Source organism: Phytophthora infestans, genomic scaffold (genome assembly GCF_000142945.1).
Source record: "Phytophthora infestans T30-4 supercont1.8 genomic scaffold, whole genome shotgun sequence".
In the NCBI taxonomy this organism is placed as follows: Eukaryota; Oomycota; class Peronosporomycetes; order Peronosporales; family Peronosporaceae; genus Phytophthora; species Phytophthora infestans.
Genome location: NW_003303751.1, coordinates 911,929 through 930,819, shown reverse-complemented (window position 1 = coordinate 930,819; position 18,891 = coordinate 911,929). Strand labels below are relative to the sequence as shown.

Sequence of the window (18,891 nt, the reverse complement as noted above, 5' to 3'; positions counted from 1 at the left end):
TGGGAATGGGTCCGGTGGGATTTGCTCGACCTGGATTCGACACAGAATTCCCTGGCCATGCTGAGGCCGGCTTGGGCGCCTGGCGATGGATGTATTCTTCCTGAAGGGCCACTTGAATCGCCTCTTCGAGGGTGCTTGACTGCACCCGAAAAAGCTGAGTGCGCGCCGGGCCCACTCGAAGGCCGTCCATGAACACAGTCATCTTGACGTGTTCGTTGAGTGGGCTTCCCACTAGGGACGCCGTGAGCTCCCGCATCTCTTGGGCATACCCGTGCGGCGCGCCTTCCTTGCTTGCATGAGACGGATTGCGAACGCTGCCGGTACTCATTGTTCGCTGGGAGTAACGCGGCTCGGTGCTGTTCGCACAGCTGAGCCCAGAATATGAAACATTCAGGGTATTTCGCCTCCCGCTTGTACAGCCAACTCCGAGCACGACCGCTAAGGTTGGAGAGTGCAAAAGCAACACGGAGTTGCTCGGTCGAGATCAGAGTCGCGTCCAGCGCGAGGTCTACCTCTCGAACCCAGAAGTGAAGGTTCTCACTTCCCTTCCCTTGATACGGCTTAACTTTCTGCCGTATTGGCTTCGGGTGGGGCGGGTTTGTTTCCGCCGCCGGAGCATGCAAGTTTTCCCACACATGTGCGATGATCCCGTGATCGTCAGCGTCAAACGCATTGACTCGCTCGAGCTGCTCGGTCGGTGCTGACGCCACCAGGCTCTGCAGGACCTCCATCCCGAAGATGCCAGCCATCCTTCGAACCGACTCTAACTGTGAGTCGTTCAGATGGGAGAAGTCGTTCCTATCCATGGCGACCAACTTCAGACAGGTTCAGGCAGTCTACCCGCGTTGGCGTGGATTGACTACAAGTGCTACCAAGTGTGATGGGAACACACAGCACCTTGCGCTAGAGGAAGTTGGCCTCCGAGTACAAACTCTCAGTGAGCGGCAGTCCCCGGGCCCCTTTTTGCCTAAGGGAGCGAAGTGACAAATTTAAGGTAAGCTGTAAGCTGAGTATATTTATAGGTAGGCTAAGCTTGAGTTAAATGTACAAACTATGAGTCACCTAGATACAAGCACGACCCTGGTACTATGTACCAATTATCCCGAAGCGTGACGTGTCACACTTCATGTAACTAGGGCTGCACTTGAGGCTATGTACCCCGTTACATCTGGAAGCACATCCATGTTTTACTACCACATTTAAGTATTAACAAGGTTGAGCTCATAAATGACTTAGATCTGTATAGTATACTTGACGAAGGAAGCTTGCGAAAGTGTTAAACGAAAGCTAACTGAAACCTAAGAAATATGCAAATTAGCTACCGCTTCGAAGTCGCATATAAGACTTCTTTAGGTAAAGAAAAAAATTAAAAATAGAGCGCCTCTAAACGTGCATATAACTAATATGCATTAACATAGTACATGTACTCAAAGCTCTTCTGACTGACTGACGTTAACTTATGTGTTATTTATAAACTAATTGCGCCTTTCTGCCAAAAAGTATACTAGAAACTCGGTCCCTGAAAGTGGCTGGTGAAGATGACCTAAAGGAGCAGGTCTCGCGGATTATGACAGATTACGAGCGCGTAATTGTACTATAGAAAGTGGCTCTAAAAGCGTACGGGGTCTTGTCAATTACGACCTGAAGTCCTTCTTCGTAACGTTTATGTAACGTCATTTATTATTTTGATAACTAAGCGCTCGGTTGTATTAAAAGTTAGGGGTTACACGAGGAGGGATGACCTCCCTACTTTAGTCTCTCGAATCGTGACAGTGGCAGACTGAACGTGGCTAACGCAAAGTGTCCAAGAAGCGTCCTTCTACTATTTAATGCATCGGATAGGTAGCACAAGCTGTTTGAAATTGTGCCCGCTCCAAATAAACTAGAACTCTCGTTTGGACATATGTAATTGGTTAAGTTAGTCTGAAAAGATGTATTGGTATTTTTATCTAGTGAAGCACAGACTACTACAGTACTGTACTAATACTGTAAAATACTACTGGATCAACGACTAGTCTATGCTAAAGTCGTCGCCTGTGCTGCACATTCGGGAGGCCAATTTTTCAGCAGGTGAATGGTGTTTTACGAACTCTGTTCAAAGCAAGAGATTTAAAGATGTGGAGATTGTGCCAGACGACAACGTGGACACAACGGCGACCAACCCCGACAACTGGGCCGACAGCAGCAGCGAATGTGCGACACGGAAAGATCAAGCAGCGTCAACAACAATACTGCATAATCAGCCGCGTCAGCAGCACGTAAGGCAAGGGGGACGCTGTCACAGTGCACGCCATCTAAGGGTGAAGGATTAAAATGGTAAAACCCTCACTCAATAGATATGTTCGCTCCATAAATGGGACATTTTCTGCTGTGGTCATACAACTGCGCTTATAAAAATATACTTCGAAGTAAGCTTTGAATTGGGTTTGCCGATTGCAAAGGGGACGACTTTGCCTAGATCCGTGCTCTCACTTTTCAACTCACCCTCCTCCACTAAAGTCTAATTACTCCAGCACTATGCGCAAGGCTTTTTTCCCTCTGATTGTTACTCTCCTCGGCAACGGAAGTGCGATGCCTGCCATATCTGCCACCACGACCGGCAACCAAGCTACCATCTCTACCCTGGAATCGCCAGTTCTGCTCGCGTCCGATACTCAAAAGCGTTTTCTGCGGAGCCACAACCAAGCGGAAGAAGACAGTGAAGAAGACGAATTCGGAAACGGTGAAGAGAGAAAAGTAGGGGACCGACTTTTCGCGGATTGGAAGCTCGAGCAAATGTTGAACTCTCATTAAAACGTTCAAGAGGTTTGCGAGATGGAAACGCAAAGGGTTCACCCCCAGCACTCTTCAAACAAAACTAGAGAAGATTGGATACTGGGAAAAGTACAAAGACCTCCACACGTTGTACTCAACCAACTACTTCACCATCGCTAAGGCTTATCCATCAAAGTACACGTAGATGTGGCGATAATCCGCTGAAGGAGTAATGCAAGTGGGGCATATTATTGCGAAGTCTTTATTTGTTTGTCAATGTTATTAACGTAGCTTGGGACTATTTTGCTAGCAGGAATCATCTCTGGCCATAAGATAGTTCAATGCAAGCTTCACATGACTTTGTCAATGTCATTGGCTTCGCTAGCAACGTAGTAGCTGTACTCGACACTTTCAACACTCTTTTCGTTTCAAATTCACTCGTGAAGACAGCATACAATGATATCCTGATACGTGCTCATGACAGTGCGCAGTTCGCCACGTGAAAGGTTCTCCCGCCACATAATCTCTTCGATGTGGTGTTCTCCATGGAAATAGACGCATAGTCTCTTAAACAGCGTAAACACTGAGTTGGGCTTGGCAATTTTGGCCAAATACGCACGCTCCTGGTCTGTAAACAACAATTGGGTCGCCACACTCATCACTTGAGCCATTGGTACTGTACTACCCCCACGTGCGTCGGTAGCAGGATTATCATCCAGCAGTGCTGGCACAGGGGACGGCGCCATGTCTGCTGGGTTCATAGGCGGGATCTGAGCTATAGGCAAACTACCCGGCGCACTGGTGTTTGTTGCGCTACTATTGACTCGTTGTCGACGGAAACTTGACACCAGTAACGCAGGAGAGGAGCTACCAACCGATGACGCGCCGTTACCGAGCTCAGCTGCGTAGTCTCCGTCGGACGGGATCATAAAGTATATGAAGCGGTGGAGCTGTACAATAAATCGTTGTTGCAGTAGCCAGATGAGCATGTGGACGTACTCAGTCTTCTTCGCAGTCGACAAGGTCTTCATGTACTCTCCAATACGTCGAGAGCCCGAAAACGTCGACAAGACTTCGCCTAGCTCGTACGGAGCGAATTTGCGTCTGAATTCCAACGCCAGAGGCGACGTGATGTGCAGATCTGCCTTGGCATTGACTTGATAAATATTGTACAAAGTGATGGCATCCACAATACGACCGAAGCCCCAGTAAACGAGATGTGCAGCCAGTCGAAAGACCTGATGAATCGGAACTCCCGTCTCTAATGCAATATCCTGGAAGCTCTTTAGAGGGTTTACACTCTCCACCAGATCGCGCAGTTGTCGCGCATGATCAACTGGGAGTTTGTTGAGGATTTCGTCTTTATCAGCCAATAGCAGAAGCGTGTGATACGGTCGTAAACTCGCCATCTTCACCGTTACAGCATCCGTTAGAGTTAGCGACAATTTCACCCACCCGTTAAGCACCACATGTGCAGCTCCCGACTCTTCTAGACCATGGAATACTCGCTTGAGGTCATTGGCTAGCACACACTTCCCTAACGAAACGTCGATTAGAGTTTGGGGATCCACCTCCACCGTCGACGATCCGTTTTCCCCGTCCTTCCTGTGGTGATGCAGGTGCATCAGACTCGACCCACTTGATGCAGTATTAGCTCCCGTATTACTCGTAAGACTACTGCCACTAGTCGCTCCTGCGGCCACCGCGGCGCTTAGACTGTTACCACTGGTAACACCTGCATTGTTACTACCTGCATTCCGCTCACTTTGAGCCAATTCGTCTCTTAACTGTAACAATTCTCGCACTTCTTTCGACACAAAACCCACGCGAAGTTCCTCGTGTAACAGTCCGTTCGCCAACTGTGCGGCTACGGTATGGAAAGCTTGAGCGCTGCTGCGTCTTCTGGCTAAAAGTTCCTCCTCGTCTGCTTGTTGCAAAGGTAACATTTGTGTGTCAACTGAGCCATCTGTAGCGTCAGGAGTGCTAGACACTTGTGGAGGACGATCTTCTAGCGCAAAAATGATGTTAAACATGGTTGTCTCATTCCCCATGGCGCCCGTAGAGTTGTTGGTAGACTGCTCTACAGCTGTAGGGGATGCTCCTGTAGCCGATGTTAAGCTGTTCTGCGCTATAAAACTCCCTCCAGGGCCATCCGCAGGTGCTGCTGCTGGTAGTCGACGCGACACTAGCACCGGGTGACTCACGAAGCGCAGATCATCCACCACAAGCTCGAAACTGGCGTTACAGAGCGCGTTCTTGGGCCGGAAGAGCTTGGCCAGTAGAGGAGCTGGAAGGGAGTGGAAGCTCGACGCTCTCTCGCTGGGTGGAGCAGGGTATCGGAAGGCTAGGTTGCAGCCCTTACTGATGTCGTCCACCACGAGCGCTACGCCCAGGAGCCGGCAACTGCCAGTCAGCCGGACACTCGAACCGTTCATCAAGTTTGAAGCTCGTGCGGATTCCGAAAACACTGTATTCGGAATACCGTACAATAGAAAACGCTGTATTCGGAATACCGTACAATAGAAAACGCTGTATTCGGAATACCGTACAATACCGTATTGGAAACCGCTATCCTACCGGTTTGTTATCTTAGCCCTTAAATTAATCGGAAGATCCTTTTTAAAGAGACGCAGAGATTTGACAGGCAAGTCTCAGCATGGCTCTACTAGCGACACTTCTAGCGGTATGTGGACTTTTGGGCTTCACGTGGTGGCTACTAGCTCATTACAAAGATGCCAAAGTGCCCACAGTAGTCCACGCCGCCGTGTTCTCGACTTGGGTGTTGGGCTTCCTGGGATTGCTCTTGCTGCCGATGGATCTGGCCACCAACGGCCTCGTCACGAGCTCCCAATCTGTCGGTAACATCACGGAGGAGAAAACGACGTTTAGAGAGTATCTGCTCGTATGGAGACTACTGTACTGGACTACGTTCCTTATGAGCTGGGTAGGGCTGCCGTTCCTGGTGGAATTCCGCCAGAACGGAGAGCTCGAATTGGACAAACGCGTGTTGAGCTCAATGAGACACCTGGTCTTCCATTGGACGGTGTTGGCCGGTGGACTGTGTATTGTGGCATTGTACTTGATCTTAGTGGATCATTTGTCATTGTATGGCGTGCTGGGACTCGCTATGGCAGCCAGTAACACTTACGGATTGCTATGGGTCATCGCTCTACTGGGGTACGGACTCGTGGAGATCCCAAGAGGATTCTGGGTTCGACGACTGGATGGAGCACAGCTTCAGATACTGCACTTTCAAGCAGGCCAATTGCAGGATGAACGGATGGAAGCGAGGTTTGAATACGACGATGTAATCGCGGATGTTCGCGACGCTTATCAGCGTATGATGCAGGCCGAGAGCGGCGCTATCATCCTTACCAGCGACATGCAGTACATCAAGACTTGTCTTCTTCAAGTCGTAGCTCTGATCGAGACGAACAAACCCGCTTTCACCAGTCTAGACGCCTCTGCTGACACGAAGCGAGGCGCCAAATCAGCGTCATTTACTGATGTTCCTAGTAAATTAAAACGTGGACTCAGTAACCTCGCTCGAGCCTTTCGGAAAGCTCCGACGCTTCCGGAAACAGTGAAGCTGCATCGACGTGTGCGTATCGCACAACTGGAGCTACGTCGATGTGACCAAGCCTTCTTGGAGCTCTGTATCAACGTCGATGTACTACAAGACCGCTGTTCCCAACGTGCGCTACCAGCAAGTAGTTCGTACCCGGAGACATCAACACTCAACCGCTTGCACAACATGTTTCTGGATACACGACACCAAGTTCGTCAGTGGGCTACGTCTCCTGTGGCTGTCACCTGTGCTGTCATTACGGGATTTCTATCGCTCTGTGTAGTATGGGGTGAGCTGACAATGGGTTGGCGTAGATCGTCGCTATCTCTGTTCCGCTTCTTGATCGCTGTCGAGGTTAAGGAGACGAGTAGTAGTCTACGTAGTGCAACGGAGCTCGTATCAGCGTTGCTACTCGTGTACTTGGCTGTGTGTTGCTACACAAGTCTCTTTACTCTTCGATTACCTGGGAAATACTCGCTACGTGCACACGGTAACTCGACGGAGTTGTGTCTACTGAAGACGTCAATTTACCAGTGTAGACTACAATTTGCGTTGGGACAGAACGCACTGCTCCTACTTCGAGGTGGGGGGCTAGCAGAGGGGACAGCGTTCAACACTCTACTAGCGAATACTCGTGTCGTCCATGTCTTCGGAAGAGGCTTCGCAGTGTACGCCCCACTGGCAATGATCGCGCTGGCAGTGTTCACACTAACCAACGGATACGCTCGAGTCATGCGTCGTCTGGGTATTGAACAATACGAACAGATAATTCCAGGAGATTCGACGCATGCTGCTTCTATCGCGGAAGGTGAGAGGTTGGTGCAGCAAGGACTGGAACGATTCCGTGTGCTTATTTCCCGTAAGAAGAAAATCTACGAGACGGGAGCTGCCGGTGGCGGCTCGTATGGATTCACTTCAACTGCTGCTGGGACGCAGTCGCTACTGTCTGACGAGGAGGAAGAGCTCGCTCAACTCAGTACCTCTGAAGGTACCGTATAGAGCAGAAGTCGACAAACTTTTTCAAAGTTAAGATATCTGCAAGATTAAATGTTAATTTCTTTCGTTAATGCAATTTTTTTAATTCTCCATTTCTGTTAAGCTGCTTTCGTTCCGGTGTATCCTGCATAATACTGCATTGTCGAAGGAAAGCTTTTCGCTCACGTCGAGCAGCCTCACTCTCTTGAGAATCTTCGTCATGTTCGTTCTGGTTGTTGCCACGCTCGAGTGATACCCGTACTGGAACATCGTCTTGTCTAGCTTTACACCGCACAAGTTGTTTCTGGAGAAGATCCGAGTGATCTCGTTCTTGTTGCAGCTGGCTCTTCACACAACGCAGCTCTGCATTTGCCTTGATCGCCGCGAGTTTGTAGACTGGCAGCTTCTCTGCGATGCGATCACGAGCCGACTTGAGCTCCTTCTGGGAGTACTCCAGTTGACGGCGCAGTTCTTCATTCTGTCCCTGGAGCTCTTCCACCTGCACATTCAGCTTGAAGGAATTTTCGTGCTGATCCTCTCTGTGTACCACTCTGTCGCTGATACACGTAGATTGTCGAAGCTGTCGCTCGTGAATGACTTCGACCTCTTGTGTCAGAGACTTCGCGAGCGCTCGCAAGGCAACGATCTCTTCTTCTTGTCTCTGGTGATCTACCAATACGCTCTCCAGTTGCTCACGAAGACGCTGACACTCTGCGATGTGATCAACCGCTTTGCTCTCACCACTGCCACAAGGTGATTCAGTTTTCTTCAAGCCCAAGACAGACGACGTCGCATCTCTTGATAAACGCTTCTTAGTTGTCTTTTTTACTGGAATGTTGCTACGTGTTGAAGATCCTAGTCGGCGAGAATTGTCCGTGCTGAGCTTGGGGGTTGAACGTCGCTTCATGAAGATCTCAGTTTAGTTTAAAACATATATTTTTTAAATAACTGGCCATTATTTAAGTATGGAAGATGAGCTTCCGGTTCATCGATTGCCTCGCTACGAGAAGAAGCGCCTAGTCAAAGGGTGGCATGCGATACAAGCGCCATCTAATGCTCCTCGTTACGAATCAAGTGGAAGCGATCGAATAGGACGCGCTGGTAGTATGCGGTCTCTGTTTGATACGCCACCTGGAGCACTGGCGTATGAGTTTGAACAATCTAGTACATGGCGCAGTTCTTCGCCCTCTACTCAGGAGCGATCTGATCAGCAACAGGATGAAAAATTGCCCAAAACAGTCGCCCAAGTGAAGCGCGCGTATCGAGCTCGAGCAAGGAGACAAGAGGCTGACGATGCGTCTGAAGCCATTCGAAAGCGAGAAATGATTCTAGAGCAGCGAAGGGGGCATGGGCGTAGCCTACAAGCTACAGCAAAACCGCAGCAGTCATTGACGTTTGAGCCCCACCAAGATGATGTTACTAACGAAGCGAGCAACGAAGAAAACGTGTCGGCTGATGAACAGGAAGGCGAGTGTCTTAACGGGCTCCAACTGCTGGACTTGCCAGTAGACGAGATCTTGACCAACACAACGTATCGGGACGAGGTGCTACGTAGGATCCGTCATCAACTATCGGTCGGTGATGACGTTTTATTGCAAAGCGACTGCGTCAGTGTCAGCGAGACCGTGAAGAGCACTCGTTTCATGATGCAAACGCTCTGCACTCAGAGTCTTGCGTATTGTGTACACGATCAAGACGTAGTTCCCGATACCAGCAGTCTGTCACCATCCAAAACGCGATTAGCTCTGCGGTTACTCCCACGCCATCAGTCAACGACTTCGCTGCAATAAAAACTTTTTTAATATATTTTATTCCACGTCGTATTACCCACATCGTCTCGCTTGGAGCATACGGTCCAGTAGCGTAGATTCGATCGTTTTAGTGCGTGCCGTGTAGTACGGAGACATCGAGTTGACGAGGATTCTTGTCAGCGCGGAAATCTTGGAATCAGCAGTTAACTTTGGATCTAGAAAATGGGGCGTGATGGCTTCCCGAGATGATATTTGCGTTAGGGTCTCGTTTGGGTCAGGGTCTTCAGGTCTGATGATCACATTACTCTTCTCGGTATAATAGGCACCACGGACCCGCTTGCCTTTGTATGCAATGGGCTCAATGTACGCATTCCAGATGAACACGACACGACCTTTTTCAACGTATCGACGTAAGACTTGCTGTGCGTAGAAAGTGGCGGAGATTTTAGCCGGCACATCGCAGATCTCTAACCCAAAGCTTTCTGCAACCACATCTGCACTGTCCTGCACGTCTCGACCACTATACGTGTGCCAGTCTTCCCACCATGCGTCACTAATATCTGTCATATCAAAGGGTAGGGTACGACAATCGAAAATCTCCTTGGGTCTCCCCTTCACACCGTCGTAGGATAGATCTAAGACACTAACGTCGCTCCCTTGTTGCACGTCACGGTAGGACGCCTCTACTCCAGCTGAAAGTTGGTCAAAGATCCGGGTAACCATGTCGTTCATGTATCCGTTAGGAATGTCGATTCGTCTGGTTCGAATTCGAGTCTCATGGCTCGTCGTATCCCACAGCGCCGGCCGTGAGCCGAGAAGGTTTTTCACGCTGTTTACGGCGCGTAGCACCTTGTCACAGTTTCTTCTTAGCAACATATTTTCCCGTTTAGTCCTCAAGCGTCGATTAAGCTGTCGAGTGCAAGACTCTTGCCACAAAGACGCTCCATTCGCACTGTGACTTGAACTCTTTCCGGCTTTCCGCTCGTTTCGAATAGTTAAAAGGCGCTTTCGAATAAAATCGAGCCCCTCTACCTCGAGTTTTAGAGTTCTCACTTCTGCACGAAGTACTTCACGAGCCTTGTTAGGGTTAAACCCCTTTTTCCTCCTTCGCTTGTTTACTTGTTTATGAGCTGCTTAAGCTGCTTCTTCGTCTTCGTACAGCTCACTGGAATCCACCCACTCGTCGCCTTCGAGTGCGGGGAGGCATGCAATGTCGTATTAAGTTGCATCGAGGCTATTATATTGCTGTAGCCCGTCCAGGAACGCCAACGCAGCGCTGAACTCGTTATGCCCGTAGCAAAACAAAAGCTGAATATGAGACCTTTCATTGGTCGAGCAGAAATTTAATTTTCTAATCCTGCATAAGTACTTGATGCAGGATAAAACTTTGAGGTTCGAGAAACAGACGTGAGAACGCACAAATCCTCTCTCAGTTTTATCAGTGAAGTCGTGTCCATGACCACCTGAGTCTTCAGGAATTTTTAGTTTGCTTCCGGATGTCAGACAGCACCACAGGAGACGCGAACTATAACGAGCGGAACGACTGTACTGTACAGTTCTCTCGATATTTGTATCCAGAGTCTTAGGTGGGTTCCAGAACCGTCGTGGATTCTATAAAAACGCATAAGGACGTACTTCTGTACGTGATAGATTGCAACTACGAACAACAAATCAGGTACAATAATGACGCAATACTGAATAATTACTAAAACGTTATGCTACAATGGCTGAATGTTGACCCAGTCGGTGAAGAACGACATTCGCACAACAGAACACTTGAGCAACATTCAATAATAACATATCAAACAACAGCGTCACTCATTCACACATACGGCGTCTGTCTCCCGGTCTATTTGGATCGCAGCGGTATGAAGACTACTTGAAGCGCACGAACCCAGCAGCAGCACTGGCGGCAGCCACGCAGAATGCTCGGGCACCCGGAGCTACGACGACTGAAACTGGAGCGGTCGGAGGCTTCGGAGCGCAACCAGCAACGAGTTCAGCCTTTGGAGCGACAGGAGGTCACTCAGTCATCTGCATTCAGTGCTACCTCTAGTGGAGGAGGCTTTGGATCGTTCGCTTTTGGCTCAGCTAGGACGTCTACAACAACTGGCGGTTTTGGTGGATTTGAATCGCAGCCTGGTGCTCCCGCCACAAGCGGTGATCTGTTTGGAAGTAGTGCAGCACGCCCTGCCACTGGAGGATTCGGCGCACCGGCCACAATCAGTGCCTTTGGTGCTGCGCCTGCTGCTTCGTCGGCTTTTGGGGCACCTGCCACTGGTGGTGGTTTTGGATATACAACCGGTGAATTCGGTAGCAGTTTTGCGCTGCTCCAGCACCAAGAACACATACTACGCTACTCGACGTTCAAACCGTTTGCGTTATTGCTTTACTTACCTCAGGATGTTGTACGGCGTCTGCCCAAGGCCTCATACTATTTGTACCTATAAAACAACGTCGAGCTCGATGCTGTACGTGGTATTTTGTTAACGTCGATTCATTGTGACTATAAAGAGCGCTAACAAACTTTGCATGCCCGATTCGTATCGGTGCGCGGGCCTACTGATGTTTAAAGAGACAACAAGACATCATATATTTATTATATGGTGTACAGCAATCCTTGTCCAGATAGATTGCCAGTGCCTACCAGTCAGGTGACGTAACCGCGAGCTTACTCCGTTTTTGGCTTCTTTGGTGCTCGTGCCTTATTTGGCTGTTGTGCGAGAAGGCATTTCTCGCCTGTGCCAGGCTCCACGACGTCCCGACTTGTCTTCCCAGCTCTGCGCTTCTTTTGCAATTTAGGCGAAAGGCGGTCGGCGTCAGTCTGGTTGCCTTCCGTGCTTTGACTCTCAGCTTCGGGAGGAGTGGTGTTCTCGAGATCGGAATCAGTGTCTTTGACTTTTGTGACCATCGCGATGCGATTCGTGTTGCCTTGAGCCATTTTGTTTTCGAACAAGGCCAGCCCCGTCACTCGTTCGACGTACACTTCCGCTCCATCGGGGATCTCAGTGACGTTTTGAACGTCGGGGTCTTGCTTCTTGTTGGTCCACACCGAAAGTCGGAAAAACATGGCTGCCTTCTCGTCAAATCTCATTGACGGCATCTCCTGTTTCAGTTCCGGCTCCAACTTCGTAACTTGTTCGTCACTTAGCCAGATGTTCCAGCCACTTGCGAACTCTTCTCGAAACGCGATGTACATATCCAAACTGATGTACGGCGGCATTTTGGCGGGTTCTGAGGGCGTGGACGTCGAATCTGGCGGATTGACGGCAGTGACTTTGCGTAGCATTTCCACGATGTCAGGGGTCTTCTCGTAGACTGGTGGGCGTTTTTCTTGTTTGCGCTTGATCCTGGATCGAAGAAGATCAGTCAGCTCCATACTTCTTGTGGACAATTAAAAAGTGAGCTGGGTAGGCTGTTCAAATATTTACCTTGCCGTTGCAGCTAGCATTCTGTGCGTGCCCTAGTGTTTGCCTGTGTCTGTGTGCGTGTTGGGAGGGGGGGCGGGGATGACACGAGTTTGCTGATAAATACAGAACCGTTGTACATGTACCACGCATCACCACTTCCATTACTGTACAAGAATGAACGAACAAATTTTTCAACTATGATTCTTTCTTGAACTTTTAACCAGTTTTGCCTGATATTGGATGATGCATTATATCAATCAAACATGTAGTATTGGGGATTGACGAAATTGCATGCAAGATTACGGCAATGTTGTAGAGATATCAGCGGGAAAACGAAAGCGCTATGACGCTTCTGTTAAATTTTATCGATTTCGTATCAGACGAGTGACTTCGAATAGTGACGCAGATAGCTCGAGATTTGACATGAATAAGGCTGTGGAGTGTCGTTGTTGTAAAGTCGCAACAGCAACGACACGAATAATTTATCGTCTTCTTGTTTCGTACCCAAAACTTTAGGCGAAAGCTCGAACACATGGACTTAACGCAAATTCATCGACCGTAGAACCTACCCAATGAGAACCAGACCTCATACAGCCCAGTAGTAATACATACTGTACCAGGCGATGTAAATAAAGAATTGACACCCACAACAAAGTGCTCTGCTTACATCCTCGGACGTTGCCCGTTATTAGCTGTCCAACGTCTGCCTGGTGTAATATGTGGCCGTACTTCGAGCAGGGTGACATTGCATGGATGAACACAAACCGACTGATAAGATGTTCAATCCGCGATTTACTGTCAATCCAGCACAGCCATGGACCCGCTGTGGCCGCCCGGTGTCGTGACAATCTGGACGAATTTTTTCAATGGCGGTGCTATTTGTCCTATTTTCCCTGCCCACGATGATTACTCCTGTGATTGCAAGCACCAGATGTGCTACGATGAGAATGGCTCTTGTTGTGGTAATTATCACTCCAAGATCCTTTGTGACGACAGAAATTGTACAATTGGTCTTGGCTGCGGTAATCGGTTTATCCGGACACATTCCTTCAACATTATTCAAACGCGTACTGCTCTGGGTCTAGCTCCGTCAACCTTCTTGGCAAAAGGTTCGTTTGTGCTTGAGTATGTCGGCGAACTCATATTTGAGAGTATCAAGAGTGAGCGAAGTCGCGACTATATAATCGAGGTTGCAACAACGACGATTCGGAATGACAAGATATTCATCGATGCCGGCAAGTGTGGAAACGAATCCAGATTGATCAACCATTCGTGCGCGCCTAACTGCAAATGGGTCGAGTTTTTATCGTGCGATGGACCTCGTATAGGCATTTTTGCTATTCGTGATATTTCAGCTGGTGAAGAAATAACGGTGGAGTACACCCGCGAGAAACTATGGTTTAAGTGCCTGTGTGCCAAACCCAACTGCCGTGACAGACTCGTGTTATGTTCAATTGTCGTTTTCATCCGTGTTCAGACCCGTAAAAGTGTTTCTTCACTTAAATATACAAGTTTGTTTTGAGCATATCATTAAGTGATGTGATTGCGGAACCTGAGCAATTAATATGGCGGCGTCGCGTGGTAGAATCGTAATTCGAACGCTCAAAATGACTCCTACCTACCTTGATATTTAGGTGCGGAAACAGCCATCCATAGTCATTGGGCACCTGGAAATTCCACGTCGCGTTGTTGGGTGTACTAAATGGTTTGTTTGTTTCTTTCTTTGCCGTCACATGCCGATTTCACTCAAAAGGCACCATTCTGCTTAGAAAGCACAACGCATTCCGAGCGAGTGTCGTGTACCTGCATGGCGAATAGACCCACCCGCTCACAATTAACTCACAAAGTACCGTTTTGCCAGGCTTGCTCTCAGCAACTCGCGGATAACGCGCGTGCTCATGATCGAAACATGATAAAAAAAAGCTCGAGCATTAAAGAGTGAGGGTGACCATGCTGCTCAACTTGTGAAAAGGAAGCATCGGCGAACATCCAGTGTTGGACCTGAAGGCAAAACTTTAGCGGCCGTTAACAACTTCTTAAAGCATTTTGACGAAATGGAAAAGCGTACGTCCGAACGTGGAGCCAAATATCTCTCGGGTGGATTGCTTAAAGAACTTGTTTGCTGTGTCTGTGACTGTATGCACCCTGCGGCGCGCGTCAAGGTGGAAAAAGCTGATTCTGGCACGTATCTTCTGCAGTCAATGAAAACCCGACTAAAACCTCCAAAAACACTCCCATCGGAACTTCGAACGTACTACGATATGTCGGGTCTGAGTGCTGAACTGGCAGGGATATTGTTGGCGAGATCAGGGATTGTTTTAAAAGACGAACAACTAAGCATGTAGGTGTGCACTTCGTGCAGAACATCACTACTGGACAGAAAGAGAGGTCACCCGCCTAAATTCGCTGTTGCCAATGGGCTTTTTATGGGTTGTTTGCCTATGTGTTTTTCCGACAGTACTTTCACGGAGAATGCAATGTTAAATCTTTCGCAGCCGATGCATTTTATCTCTGTGGTTCGAGGAGGAAAACACTCCTCTATACGTTCTCACGCGTATTTTTTGGGGGCAGATCCTGCTCCTCCAGCTGAAATGCTTCCACGTGACGTGTTTTCGGAAGGCGTGGTTGGTGTGACTATGGTCGGAGCTATGACGACCGCTCAAAAAGCAGCAACTTTAAAAAATATGATGTTCGCCTCTCGCGCCTAAGAGAACAGCTAGATTGGTACAAAGCAAATAATCATTTATACAAATCTGTGGAAGTGAAACCGGAGTGGGAAACTACGATTGCGACAATTCGTACGCGTGTCGTACTGGATCAAGCTGGCGATGGTAATCGCGAACCCATATCTTCTTCCAATGATCAGACGTCCGACGAACGGCTGAACCCACCGGCTGGGTCTCGCACAGGAGTTGTACTTCCCACCCGAGATGAAAATGAAATTAATCACTCCGGTGACGCAATATCGTCTAAAGCGACGCTACCAACAATTGATTGTTCAACACAGGATGAAAATAGTTATTTTCTGAACCCTGCCAACCCAGTCGCAAGCCCAACGCAGCAAAGTTTATATAGAGGGACTGATGGGTCTGAGGAACTTGACCGTGCAACCTGGAGGCATAACGCACCTGCACCTGCCCATGAATCGGTTTCCGAAGAAGATGAGGTGTGTGAGCAAACTGCCGATGGATGGGTAAGTGACTTCAGGCATATTGACGTTCCTACTGGTGTTCAGCTTGTATTGAATAATTCTCGCGTAGTGGTCTATCGATCATCTAGTATTTTGTCCGATTTTGATTCGACGTTTTGGACGAACTCATTTTCTGAATTGTTTCCCTACGGGCGAGGAGGCCTTGAAGAATCTCGTGTTATACCGATCAGCCTTTTGGAGTTCATTAGATTTTGTTTGCGGCACTCATCACGTCGCTTTGTCCAGCATCGCTCGTTCGCCATGGTTGCGTTTGATGTTTTAGCCAGGCACAACGCACTTCATGCGATTTCAATCAGAGCTCGGATGTTGTCAGGTTCAATGGAGCGGTCTGCTAGTGTTTCTCGTGAAGACCTTCAAAACTATGTCCAATACCAGCAGAGCCAATTAAAGGCTATAGCAGATCAGTTGCCATACCACCTGCACCGGGAATTAACAGATCGGTCCGTGAATTATACGGTAATATTTCAACAGGGATGCGATCCTACTGGGGGTCTAACGATGAGCGGACAGCAGCACGTGCAGACCTCTTTTCGATGCAACTGAAACTTGGCCAGCCGACAATTTTTTTACGATTTCGCCAGACAGTGCAAGCTCCTTTCAAATTGCTAATCTGGCCGGAGGTATCGCAGATGATGTATTTGAAGAAATGCAAGCAGGCATCTATGAATGCTTGGAGTTTACTCGAGCAAAGTTGGGATCGATAGCGACGGCTAATCCAGCCATTTGTGCAAGGTAAGTTGTGGTGCAACTCATTTGTACCCTATCAAAAGCACAGACTAACGGTTTATGATATAGACATTTTGATCGCTTGATGAACATGTTTATTGATGTAGTTTTGAATTGGGATTCAGATCAAGGCTGTTCTCGAAAGGATTCAGGACTCTTCGGTCGCACAAAATCATTTTATGCTGCAACAGAATCACAAAATTCAACGGGATCGCTTCACTCTCACATGCTCATTTGGATTGAAAATATGCCGTCCACAGCTGACGAGTACTATACGATGTGCTCCTCCGAGAGATTCCGGTCTACACTGATTCAATACGTCGAAGCGATTTCGACTGCAAACGTGCCACTTGATATGTCTCTCTGTCCTTCCTGTGGAATTGGCGAGATTAAATTACTCGCACTCCAGCAACTGGCATTCAGGAAACCTCGATCTGGCGCAACCAAACCAGCAACATGTTATTGCAATCACTGTGGAGAAAAATATGGGGCTGATGAATTGATCATGAAGACATCCAATCGAATATTACAAGAAAACAATGCGCTCGATTGTGACGATAAGAAAATTTTTAGCATGATTGCTAGCCCGCGACCGTTATCCCCTGCTTCGGATTTGGCGTCAAATGAGGCTGTATTTTGTTCTCGTGCGTTGTTGGCTTACCAACATCACCATTGGTTCCATTCAAATTCATGCTTCAAGGTTACTAAACGGACCCCCGACGGAAAGGTTTGTCGGATGTTTATGCCAAAAGAAACTTGTAAAATGACACGGTGGACATCGGATAATCGAATCGAGCTGAAACGCCATCCAGGCAACGAGTACATTAACGCATACGTACCGATTGTCAACGCGCTGTTTAAGTGCAATCATGACATAGAATTTCTAGCCGCCGGTGACGGTAGGATGTCAATGTTCCCTTTACTCACCTGTTAACCGTTTCTAATACATCGATCCCATGTACACAGGTCCCGAAAAAGCATATTATACTATCAAGTATACGACCAAACACCAACAGGACCTCGAAAATCCATGGGCGCTTCATTTGCACGCATTTGATAAGGCAAATCGCGTACTTTCAAACGAAACGGATACTCAAGCTGCCGCGGGACGTCGCCGCATCCAATCCATGTGTTGCACGCTGTCGAATCCGCATGAGGTCTCCGCACCGATGGCGTGCTTGTACGTCATCAAAGGCACTGTTATGTATTCGTCACATGAGTTCGTAAAATTACCGCTCCCAACAGTATTGAAGGCACTGTTCCAGCAAGATGAGCAGCTTGACATTGTCCTCGAAGGTGACACCAATCAGCTCAATTTTAAGCCATCAAGCATTTGGCTGGACTATATATTTCGGCCAGCAACACTAGAATCTGTGGACCTCATGACCTTTGCTGAAAATTGGTGCAGGAAAAAGAGCAAACGTGGCGTGCCGTTTTTGAAAGAGCATTCTCATTTTGGTACACATACTATAGTTGGGTCCACATCCGAACGCGTTGTAACAATCAGTCACAAACGGCTTCCAGATGTTCGCAGATCTAACCTCCCAAAGGATGAATTGCTTCGCTACCAACAGTCTGTGATGGCACTATTTCGTCCTTTTCGTTGTGGCACTGACTTTGATACAAATGGTGAAACGTTTGGTGCATTTTTTGAGCAATGGTGGGAAACGGAAGCTCCACCAAGTGCTCGAACGTTCGTAAAAAATAACACCGACTACTATGCCTCCCGAGAATTGCTTCAATCACAGGATGACCCTGAAGCTGCTAGATACCTTCGTTATGAAGCGGGCCTAAATGATGATCGTGAAATCGATTCTACCGGCTTTGACATGCAGGATGCCGACGAAGATGACGGCGGTTCAGACGAAAGTGAACCCGAGGATATGGACGCGATAGTATGGGCCCCAACACAACCTACAAAGTATATCAAGGACCTCGAAAAATCTACAGATTGCGTGGACGTTGCTGCAGCTTCCACTCTAGCAGACACGATGGTCACAAACATATCAATGTCTCTCGAACATGTTGAACAAAAGCTACACTGCTTAGTTGCACCAGAATCACATCTGCGTTCGGGAACCTGTGCTTCGACGTTGTGGGCTAGATACCCAGATTTTCCGACTAGAGTACGTCTCCTTCAACAATCAATTGGGAACGATGAGGTAATGGAGCAACGTTATGAGTCAGCGGTGTCGGTCTTAAACGATGAATACCGCACTCATGACACACCAGATATGCCTTCACTGGACCAGGTATCTCTGGCAACTCAACTGAACGAAAAACAGCACAAAATGTTTGCTAATGTGGGAAAGAAACTGTTTAAATCGCTTTAACTGGGTCATGACGTCAACGAACAAATTGTAGCATTTCTTGGAGGAAAGCCAGGTGCAGGGAAAAGCAGGGTTATTGGCGCATTGCAGGTTCTTGCCCAGAAGTGGAATTACACTGAACCGAACGCTGTGTGAGAACAACAAAGAAAGGGAAATAATGCCGCCC

The 18,891-nt window shown here is 48.2% G+C and overlaps 3 protein-coding genes across 3 annotated transcripts; 2 read left to right on the top strand and 1 right to left on the bottom strand.

The window, feature by feature from the left end:
- Window positions 1-2,517: 2,517 nt before the first annotated feature.
- PITG_06305 (secreted RxLR effector peptide protein, putative) lies at window positions 2,518-2,793 on the top strand (the record flags this gene model as incomplete). The annotated part of the gene is made up of 1 exon (XM_002998408.1): window positions 2,518-2,793. The coding sequence occupies one exon, from the start codon at window positions 2,518-2,520 to the stop codon at window positions 2,791-2,793; it is 276 nt and encodes a 91-aa protein (XP_002998454.1).
- A 395-nt stretch (window positions 2,794-3,188) lies between these two features.
- On the bottom strand, window positions 3,189-5,189 carry PITG_06304 (uncharacterized protein; the record flags this gene model as incomplete). Its single annotated transcript, XM_002998407.1, has 2 exons — window positions 3,189-4,840; window positions 4,892-5,189. The coding sequence occupies 2 exons, from the start codon at window positions 5,187-5,189 to the stop codon at window positions 3,189-3,191; spliced, it is 1,950 nt and encodes a 649-aa protein (XP_002998453.1).
- Window positions 5,190-5,410: 221 nt separating this feature from the next.
- Window positions 5,411-7,410, top strand: PITG_06303 (uncharacterized protein; the record flags this gene model as incomplete). Its single annotated transcript, XM_002998406.1, has 1 exon — window positions 5,411-7,410. The coding sequence occupies one exon, from the start codon at window positions 5,411-5,413 to the stop codon at window positions 7,319-7,321; it is 1,911 nt and encodes a 636-aa protein (XP_002998452.1).
- Between the last annotated feature and the right edge of the window lie 11,481 nt (window positions 7,411-18,891).